Below are 11,353 nucleotides of genomic sequence, written 5' to 3'. Positions count from 1 at the left end.
TAATGTTTCTAACTTTCACTTCTTAAAAAAACGCTTTAGACCATTTTGGAGTTACGCTCTACCAGTGTTTACAAAGACTGCTCTAAAGTTAAAAAAAACGCGACCAAAAATGTATATAAAAACGCTTGTAGTCCTTTTAATCTCTTCCCTCGATTCCGTCTAGTTGTATGAAACCTAAAAAGCTGTTAATGAATTCAGTTAACAATTATTTTTTCAATTCGATAAGTCAATAGAAATGGTGAGAATAAAAACTTAAATAAAAAACAAACGCTTCAATTTTCAATCTTCTAAGAAATTGAAAAAAGATTACAACCTCGTTCCAAGGGCTCACAAAAAAGATGTGTAGACTTTGAAACAACAATGATTGTTTCTTTTCACATATATACACTCCATGCAAAAGATATAAAACTATATATATTTTCAAAAATGTTCTTGCTTTTTGTCCTAAATATATATTTGTAAGTCATGTTTGGAAAAAAATGTTCTGTGTGTGAACCAGGGTAAATTAAAACATAAGCAGTGTAACCGCGAAATATGAAAACAAACTGAAAAAAATATAACAGTACTGTCTTCTGGAGAACCTGATTGGCTAAACAAATCTTTTCAATCGTTCTTAAACCAATAGAAGTCAACGTTTTGCTGTGCGTGCATCGCGGTATTATTTGCAAATACGAGTGATTCCATGTTTCATTTCCTCAGGGGTTTTTCAGAAGTAGAAAATAGCAAACTATTTTAATACACTCTTTAATACTTAGACATATTTGAACGAAGGAATTCTCTTAGCCGGCACCGGTCGTTCTTTTTTCTGCTCGGTCGTAGCATCAGAATGTTGTTCAACAGACATAATTCTTGGTCTCGGTATAGGCCTCCTTGCGTCGCCATTCTTTTCGTCTTTTCCGTCCACGCTATTACTTTCCACATCAGATTCTAAGGTTTGAATTTCTTTAACTATTGCGTGTTCCTTATTATTTATTTCGCGAACATCTTCATGCGCGAACTTGTCTATTAACCCTGATACAGAGTTACTTATTACAAGGTCTGCATCATTTGGACCAGTATCCAACTCCTTTAACGTTAGGGTGTTACTTTTTTCCGCTAGATGCTGGTCATTTTTTTCATCCGGAGACACAGTAGTTTCTTGGATGCTTAATACCTCGACAACCAAAGCAACATTTCTTACGTTGTTTTTAGGCTCGTCAATTTCTTCCGGATATGTGAACGAAGGCCTGTCCCTTTCTTCTTCCAAATTTGGGACTGGAACTAGAGGAGGTACAAAATAATTGTCATTTTCCTCAATTTCTTCCGATTCTAAATCAAATAAAATTTCATTTTCTAAGTGCGTATCAACTTTAAGCACAACATCACTCTCGGGTATGACGTCATCTACTTCATCATGCGCCGTATTGTCTTTGCCCGATAAGTCGTCATTAAGCAACTCAAGATAGTCCTCACTGCTTTCAAAAATCGGTGAAAATGTTTGTTTTCGATCCTCCGGTGTAAAACCAGGTTCTACAATCATTTCAGATCCGTCGATGACGTCTTTAGTGGGCAATATCGAAAAGTCAGGGGACTCCTTTTCTCGCGTTTTAATGTCATATGAATACTCATACGGATTTGAAACAGTTATGCTACCTTTTTCTAACTTTTTTTGTGGTGATTCTTTACCATAATGTATACTAAATTCCTCACTACTGCTGAAAAAGACCGGATTAACAACTCCAGACCCGTGAGTTATACCTGGAATACCCTGATCATCATCATACTCTGGTATCTGATAATGATCCTTTTCATCCAAACTTAATGATTGCATTGATTGGGTAGGAGATAAAGCAAGATGATTCAAACGATCACGACGTACTGTATTAATTCCATTGAATGCATGATCAAAGGGAACAAACGTAGTTAGGCTACGCTCTACCTCTTCGGTTTTATCTCGGCCCTCCTTCGCACTTGTTTTTATTTTTTGTTTTTTGCTTTCCTTTCGCACCGGGTACTTTTGATACTCTGTTTGTTTCCTTCGGTAGAAGCATAGTAGAAAGAGATAACAAAGAAATAAAGCTATACCAAGTAACACAGCAATGACGATGTACACGTAGTAATCTAAAAGAAAGAAAACTGTCTCTATATTACTGGTTCCCGTATTTTGTGCTTGTGTGTGTGTGAGGAGGGTGAGGGGGGAGAGGGGGGTTAGGGCGTGGAATTTAAAGTACACGTGAATTTTCCCAGGGTTAACGACTAGTTTCTGTAATAATAATCCTTATTTTGTGTGTTTGAAATGTTATTTTGTGTGTTTCGCTCTCTTCCTCCGACAGTTGCATTACAACATTTTGTTGTACGGGCCATGAATTTTACCACGGGCTAAAGACTAGTCAAACTATATTTAGCTACATTTACCCCAATTGGCAACCTCGTTTCCAAGTTCTTTCTCTATCACTGGTGGTGCGTTCAGACAAAAAATGTTCGTCTCGTTGTCAAATATAAAAACGGACAACAGCCTTGGGATTGATGTTAAAGAAGTGGAATTTAGTTTAGTTTCAACGACGACATCACAATCCCTGCCATTATTAAACTTTCTCCCCATTTGGACATTCGTAGAACAACAAAGAGTTCTAATGACGTAACTGTCACTATCAGGCTGAAAAATCACGAATAATTAAGGGATTTATCTTCACATATGACAAGGTTATTTGTAAATACATGTTGCTCTTCGGCTTATCGTTAACTACCTAGTTACTTCATCCAGGCACCTGAAAGTTTTCAAATCAGTCACCGGGAATAAATGTTTATTCCTAAAAGTTTATTTTATTGAAGTTTTATCCTGTTGATCGTTGTAATAGGAATAAAATTTCTTCCTAAATTTTATAAAAAAAACAAACAGCTGGACAGTTTGACCACAGCAAGAATTTTACTGATTACAAAATTAAAGAAATATATAAGAACACAAAATGACAAAAAAACATACCGTTATCGTCGTCATCCTCACTTGTTATTGATGTTGCATGTGGTGGTAAAGTTGTCGATGTGGTAATTATTGTAGATGTAGTTTTTACCACTGATGTAGTGATTGGTGGTTTTGTGAGTGGTAAATACGAACAGTTAAAATTTGCATCAAAGATTTGAAAACATTCACATGTTGTGACGTCATTTCCATGGCACTCTGTATCGGCTGTACAAATAAAAAACAAAATGAACATAGGGTCAACGATTTGTACAAATATTTTGCCGCTGCAGCAAAGCGGCAAGCTATCGCGCAGCGCCACGTTGCGCTTTGGGGTTAATAAAAGCTTTACTAGTTATTTACAGCGTTTCGCGACTTTGGCGCAGCGACAAACTTGTTGTACAGCGCAACGTTGCTAGGGTTAAGATGAGGATTCCTATAATCTATGAATTCTCAAAGGACTAAAAATGCGAAACATAACGCACCGCGTGATTTTTTTCGGTACGGCGAAGTAGTGAAGACCATTTTCAGAGGTCTCTATAATTCAAGAACTATAAAGTAATGACTAAACAATCGCAAAACGCTTTGCATAGGCGCACTGTGGCGAAATATTTATAAAAAACAAACAAACAAACTAAACCATACAAAACATAATGTTTTAACTTAGCGTTGATAACAATGGCGATGTGCACTCATTGATGTAGGTAGAAAATATAAACAACAGAACACAGAAATTAAATACATCCATTTAAAATCTAAATTATTCGCCTAAATGGATGAACTGACAAAAAGTAGAATATAGTTGAAAAAATTAATTTTGGTGCCTTGTGAACTAAAAAATCTTTCTAAATTTTATTAAAAGCCATGTATGGTCCTGTTCTACAAGAATGAGGGCGCATGTACAAAAATCCACGTTTCGTAAACTTTTTTAAACTTTACCAAGTCATCTATGTCAACAAAACCGGGACCAAATAAACAAAACAAGGAAACAAACATACTTTTGAAGGCCATTTTACTTGGAAGCACTTCACTAAAAAATAGTTCATCCTTTGTCTGAACAATTCCTATTCCGCTAAAAAATTTGTTGATGACATCAAATATTAGTGTGAGATTTTTCACGTCTGTTTGTAGTTCCACGGAGAAGAAACTTTGAATTCCAATCGGTCTGAAATGAAGAAAAAATATTCATAATCGCCACAAAGAAAGCTTCCTCAGATCATCTTCAGTACTGCTATCAATATAAACCCTACGAAGAAGTCCAACAAGTGCATTTAACGTTTTATTTTTAAACTGCAGAAATGCTAAGGTAGACAATCGCTTAAGACATCGCTTACTTCAGATAGGATTTTTATTTGCTAAATAAACGATGACTTAGTTACAGATTGAATTAGCAAGAACGTCTCATTTAACAAAATATTTTAAGTTAGTTTTGGTTTACAGTGGCTCGACGTTCCTACTTTTTAAAAGTGTTGTGTTATTTCTGTAATTTAAAATAAAAAGCGCTTTAATAAAGTATATAAATGTTATTTTAGAGGATCTGAATTCTATATTTTCTTTTCCGGCGGCCAACCATGGACGCCATTCTGTGACACCTCTATTGGAAAAACCGTGTCGCTGGCCCTTCTTTGGGGCCACCTTGCGACATCCTGCCGACGTCGTGAATCAATCCACACACAAATACAATTAAAAAAAGACTACCAATTTGAAAATGTGTGAGCATATTTAAATTAAATTTCTTTTTCTCCTATCTCAGAATAACTGCATTGAAGTCGCACTTAAGCGAAGTTTTATTGGCTCATAAAAAGTCCAAACAACGATCTTACTACTAGCTGAATTCCCATTTAGCCAGGGAAACAAAATCGAAGTGTTTCTAGTTTAATTTAACAAGAAAGTTCAAGGGGCCGAAAATGTTTGTCCCAAGCTTCACCAGCACCATGGGTGCATATGTCAAATAATATACTATAAATTCTGAACAAACGTTTTAAAAAATATCAAGTTTTTGCGGGTTTTTAACTTTTGTATAAATTTTTGCAGATAGTATTCAATCAAAATTTTATGGGTATTTTCCGCGAATTCCATTTCCTTGTGTAACCTTAAAAAGTAATTTTCGAAATGACAAAAAAATGTGTAAGAAAGAGAGAGAGTATAATAACATTTGGGGGCTTTCGTTTTTAAGATTTCCAGAACTTTTTAGGTGGCATTAAGTTCGCAAAAATTGCTGAAAATTAAAAAGTTCGCGAAAAACTACTAATAAAAATAGCTTACAATAAAATTAACTTACACTAATCTTTGTATCGTAACGTTTGTAATTGTAACATTTTTTAAATGTTTCGTCATCGTGTCGAAGATCTAAAAATATGCGAGATCTGCGTTTTTAGTCAAATAACTTTAACATCACACCATATGCATTATGTATGAAAGGCAAAGTGAGGAGCGTTGAGCCACAAAATTGCAATTAATCTTTCTTTTGCCACTTATGACTGCCAATTTGCATACTTGTTGAGTTTAGAAAATATAATTTACACGAAGAAATTGAAGAAATTTTCTTTCTTATATATCAAATTTAGCTAAAAAACGTTATCTGGTGGTCTCCAGTGGTCTGAATGTACAAAAATAGGATAAGCAAAAAACAGTAATAAAAACATAATCTACAAAAATAAAGTCGATAATAAACTTGGTTATTTCCATCGACTCTTTTTTTCCATCAGTAAGGTTATCCAGCAAATGAGAATCAATACCATATCAGTGTCCAGACTAAAGAGAAATACGTGAAGTACTAACCGCTTTTTGAAATTTTATTTTCAGGTCAACGTACTCGTCGCCATCTTCATTTATCATTTTGACAACATCATTTTGTAGAAACCTTTTGGCGCGAACTATATCCTGGGTGGTACCATGTTGCAACATGGTGGATTGGATTGATAAACTACCTAAGTAAACAAAAGATGCGAAACTCTAAAGTTATATTTGTGAATTAAAATGATAAACATCGTTAACTTTCGTTCAACATCTGTTTTCCTGTGTTTGTTGTATGGTAGATTTGATTGTAAGTAAGTGAGTAAGTAACAGGAGGTTTTACCGTCCTTGGGGATTCTATTCTAACGGCTGATTTAGCGATAGATATAGCGTTGCTCTAATTTGCTTTTCTGTCACACAAGCCTATTAGCGGTCAGTAGATGGCACCAAATGGGCTGACAACAATACATTTAAAGTGCGCCAGAGTGGGGACTCGAACCTGAAACCTTATGATTACAAGCCTGCGTTACCACTACACCATCTCCGCCTTTCAACTAAAGACTTGGTCAAGATAAGCAACTCCTCCAGTCGTGTTTTTGACCGTCTCAAATCTGTTTCACCTTTATTATCGTGGTTTGCGTTAAATGCAAAAAGGGGAGGCAATTAATTTTTTTTTTATGTTTCATGAAAAGTTGTTTAGTTCAGAAGGCGTGTTTACACTCAAAACAATGTTTTTAAAGATAATTAACTCCTATATATACGGAGGTGTGGCACTCAAGGGCTAAAATATGCTGATATCAGCAGCAAAAATCTGAAAATCATAAGACAGAACTACATTTTTTCAAAGTTACCCAGGGTTCCTCGACGTTGTCCATCACATTGGCTAGCGCTGAAACTTGTGAACGAGACGCAGTTGGAAGCTAAGGAATCGTGGCTTCGAACTGAAGACATGCTGAGAAATGCCATGAGTGGTGCAAGGGAAAGAAGAGGAAGTCTTAAGTAATTTTATTTCATTGGATTTACAAGAATTTGAGGTACCCCACAATGAGAAGTAAAGAACAGAAACGCCTTGCTGATGTCTAATGATGAGGGATGGTCAAATCTAGATAATATTTATTTTGTGATTTTAGGCTACTTAGCTAATGCCATGCCAGCACTTCAGGGGCACATTTGTTATTAAATAATTAAGTGATAAAGTACAAGAGCTAAATATATTATTTTTATGTAGCTGTAACACAAAAGATTTTTAAAGGCATTCTGTCATTTTAAATAAACCTGCTAGCAATTTGGACCTCCCATAACAGTGAACAGTCAAGACTTGAGTATAAAGCTAGTTAGGCGTGCAAGGCATTGCATGTTGGTTAAATATGTTGTCACGACAAACAGAAACCTATATTTTATAAATCAATTTCTGCAAATGTCCAGGTTTCTTTTATCGAACAGAAACCTATTTTTCATACATAAATTTTTGTAGATTTTCAGATTTCTTTTATGAAATAACAAAATTTTGGAAAGTATAGCCAGAAGTAATATTCGCTTGAAGCCGGAAGACGTAAAGTCTCTGTCCAGGTTAAGACTTCGTAAAGGGTAAACTGTGTCACACGGAGGACACTTAGTGTAATGTGTTACAAATCCAGTGGAGTGCTTATAGCATTAAAGGTATAATACATTTTTCATAAACCAACATTCAACAGGACTTATGATGAAGCCTATTGTTACTTCTGCAAAGCAAATACAGTTGTCTAGCATTTTTCATTTTGCATAATAAGTTCCTGTAGATATTCAAAAATTAATTGTGAGTGGCACCAGGCTGAGTGATTAGTGCAAGTAAACGTGTTGCAGATCCTGGTGGACAAAAAAATAACTTCTAACAACTTTGTATTTATATGAGCTGGATAAGGTATTTGGTCCTAAACCTGGGACACATTTTATCTGTTTGAATTATTTTAAATCCTGAGAATCACTTTGAATGTTTTCTGTACACATGGCTTGTCAAAATGATATGCTGTCAAAAACAGTTTATTGGCGTCTCCAAAAATGGCTAAATTCAGGAACTCGGAAACTATGATAGTAGTAAACATTTTTTGGGTTCATTTCATCAAACTGGTCTAAAAGATGTAATACTAAGTTTCAAGTCATTATTTCAATTTTTACTGAAGTAATAGGACTTTTACTTATTATGGTTTTAGCATAGTTTTTCATACAACTGACACCAAAATGGCTGCAGGGACTAATCGGTTTGAAATTAATTTATAATATTTTTATAACAACCTTTTTCTCTTTATGTGTTTTTATTTTCCTGCATAAGTTGTTCCATAGCTTATGTATATGACATTATGATAAGGACGAAGAAGTTACTGTGCGACATGGGTTTTAAACCTTAAAATTTTCCAGCGAGAAATTTGAAAACTAATAAATCACAAAATCGCAAAAGTTTATCTTGAAAATTTTTGTTAATGTGAAAGTAATCCACTTGAAAAGGTTTCTGAGGTTTTTTATGAAGAAATCTTCCATGTTACCCATATGGGGTAACTTGATGAACATTTTCCCGCAAGTGTTCTCAAATATGTGTAGTATAATTTTAAAAACTGTGATGTAATTTTCCTCTTAAGTTTTGATTTTAAACCCAGCTAAAAAGCTCAGCCTTGTCCTTTTTATACTTAGTCTAGCTAGTTATAGCGAAAAAGTTTAATATTTAAACTTGACCTATTTTACTGAGTATTAAGTAATAAATGCTAGTTTAATCCTTAATGTAGCTATATAAGGTAGCTAAGCTACCTGTAAGAACAACATCAAACAACGTCGAGGCTGTTCTCTTTTGTAAACAAACCCAGTGGTATTTTTGTAATAAGTACCAAAATTTATGTGTGCATTTCTTGCGCTTATGAGAGTAACCAAAGTGCCCTGTACGTAAATCCTAAAAATTTATGTCATTGGCACGCTCTTTACGAATGACACCACATAAAAAAAACCGTGCTTTGCTATTTCCCCTAACCTCTACCGAGATTTGGTTGTGATATATATCAGAATTAATTGTCTTTAATAGCAAATTAAAATTTATTCTTAAGAATTAATTCATAAAAGTGTTTAGGGCTGAGGAAACAGCTATAAATTTAGGAGGATGATAAAAAAGAAGAATCAACGCTACATTATTACCTTCTGCTAATAATATCTAATAAATTTTTTTAAGAATATGACTAATGATAGAAAAGGATTATAAATTCGTGTAAATTAAAGTTTAAATTAAGAATGATTGCTTCCATGCTAATTTGTTCGCATTATGAATTAATGTTTTTGATTCCATAAAAGTTTCGGGCGAATAATGTTTGTAGAAATTCTGCTAAAGAGCGTGTACTTATGTACTTTTGAGCCATCACAAATTCAACGAAATCAAAGGCTTGTTGGTAAAGCATTTAGAAGTTATTTCAAGTTCTTTAGTTCTGTGGCATCACATGATATTTGTTTTCTTTCCCCTCGGTAAACCATAGAAAAAACTTAGTGTACTAAGAACGAAAGAATACCTTTCTTTATTTCCTTATAAAAATCCATGAAGCTATCTACAAATTTCTGTGGTATAGACTTCCTCATGTAAAAGTTTGGTTGTTGTCATGAAATAACAAATGCATAATTTTAATAGGATGAATATACTAAACTTACCAGAAAACGTCACGGTAACTTCTGAAGCAAGAAGTACAGTCACAATCATACGTAGCATTCTTTTCTGTTGGTAGTTCGACATTCTGAAGTTAATATCTGTTATTCCTCATTGCTAGTAAATAGTAGTTGTGTATTTCTTATGTTTTTCATCTATAAATTATAATGTTTTAAAATTTCGAATATATAATCTTAGCTACACATTAGTTGGACAAATCTTTTATTTCATTATTTAGATATACATGTATATGTCTCCGTGTGAGTCGACTCAGTTGCTAGCAGCATGTGGGTATGTATATTTTTAATAACATGACCTATTTTAATTATCATACTTTTTTTTGTCAAGTTTTTCACTATATAATTTAAAAAATAGGTATTATCATGAAGGTTTTGTTTAGTTTAATAAGGCTATTGATATCAACTATCAAGAGAGTAAAGTTTCCCAGCTATAATTTTAAGCTAGATTTACACGCATCAAATTTTTCCTTTAAGGCTGTAAATGCCGAAACATTATTTGGGGTTAAGATTTTCCAATCTAAAGTAAAATTTCAGTTTCTTTTGTGTGTACGTAAGTAAAATTTTATCAAAACAAATAAAGAATTGGCCAATTAACTAATAAATTTGCAGATTTTTTTTCTGCTTCCCAGTGGGATTTTTTTGTAGTGAAAATCCAGCTTAAGCTATGTCTATTAAAAAACAATTTCGGCGAAGGATTTTAAAGTATTATTTTTAGCCTTACATTTTTGCTCTTACAATTTTAAACAAAATGTTCTGAGACATTTCTGGTAGAGAATATTTCTTACTACCCTACCTCACGTGTTGTTAATATTGAGATAGGGTTCCTAGGTAAAAAAGAATAAAAAACGAGCGGGATGTTTAAATTCATTAAATTTTACAATGACGATCTGTTTTGTCAACTTACCCCTTAAGCAATTTTACGTCACCTGCGTCATTGAACCCGATTTTCAATGTAATGTTGGCGTCATTGAATCCAACTTATAAATGCAATGTGGTCGTCATTAAACCCGATTTTCAAGGTAATCTTGGAGCCATTGAACCCGATTTTTCAATGTAGTGTCGGCATCATTTAACCTGACTTTTAATAAAATGTGGGCGTCATTAAACATGATTTTTAATGCAATGTAGGCGTTTTTAATACAATTATACCGTCGTTGAACCCCATTTTCAATGGAATGCTGGCAGAGTTGAACACCGCCCTAAAGGATAATAGGGCATACGGACCTCCTTTTTGAAATCTTGAAGCTGAGTGATTATGAAGTATGGCTAATGATTGTTATCTTGTGACGTCTATTGGTGTGTTTCGGTGTCTACGAATTAATAGCAGTAAAAAATTATAAACTGAGAAACACTAGGTGGCGCCCAGAAAGTTTGGAAATGCTTAAAAAACGGGCTGGTACTTCTTTCCCGATAAACTTTTTAAGGTAATCGTTTGTTTTTGTAACAGCTACGAGAATCTACAATGCTGCTCATAATGTTTTGGAATTCTTCCCATCTGCGAAAGTTCTATTTCGGCCGATGTGAAAGGTGGGTAATGAACGTTGAAAATTCGCTAGTCGCAGTTTTTGCGATGACAACATTGTAGAACAATTAAGACAAAGGACATCGAATTAAGCCATGTTTATGTCAGCAAGAATTATCACAGTTTAAGGTATCGGATCTATCTAAATAACGTGTTGTCAGATCGTTGTCGAAGTCACTTTCTTGCAGACAGTGTAGACAAATGTAGAAAGTCTTTGAGAGAATATTTTCTAAACAGCTTGCACAAGATCTCCACATTATGCTCTTTATCTCTTTATTCAATTTTTGAATATATAGATGTTTTTATCCAGATGTGTGTTTTATGGGTGTCAACTGTACTCATGACAAAAGTGAAGCTTATGGTGCAGAAAAAACTAATTTGCGATTGTTGGAAAGCAATCTTATTGAAAGATATCATCGGACTTTCCTGGTGTTCCACAAAGTTCCATCCTTTGTCTTGTGCTATTAAATATAAATGATTTGCTA

The 11,353-nt window shown here is 34.1% G+C and overlaps 1 protein-coding gene across 1 annotated transcript; it reads right to left on the bottom strand.

Annotated features, from left to right (window-relative positions):
* Window positions 1-264: 264 nt before the first annotated feature.
* LOC130614348 (uncharacterized) lies at window positions 265-9,628 on the bottom strand. Its single transcript, XM_057435771.1, has 6 exons — window positions 9,332-9,628; window positions 5,720-5,868; window positions 5,220-5,287; window positions 3,937-4,103; window positions 2,963-3,166; window positions 265-2,100 (listed from the first exon to the last, which is right to left on the bottom strand). Exons 1-6 carry the CDS (start codon window positions 9,411-9,413, stop codon window positions 752-754), a joined length of 2,019 nt encoding a protein of 672 aa, XP_057291754.1. The 5' UTR covers window positions 9,414-9,628; the 3' UTR covers window positions 265-751.
* Window positions 9,629-11,353: the final 1,725 nt, after the last annotated feature.

This window comes from Hydractinia symbiolongicarpus, chromosome 11 (genome assembly GCF_029227915.1).
Source record: "Hydractinia symbiolongicarpus strain clone_291-10 chromosome 11, HSymV2.1, whole genome shotgun sequence".
In the NCBI taxonomy this organism is placed as follows: Eukaryota; Metazoa; Cnidaria; class Hydrozoa; order Anthoathecata; family Hydractiniidae; genus Hydractinia; species Hydractinia symbiolongicarpus.
Note: the sequence above shows the minus strand (reverse complement) of the source record. Positions and strands in the feature narration are given on the sequence as shown.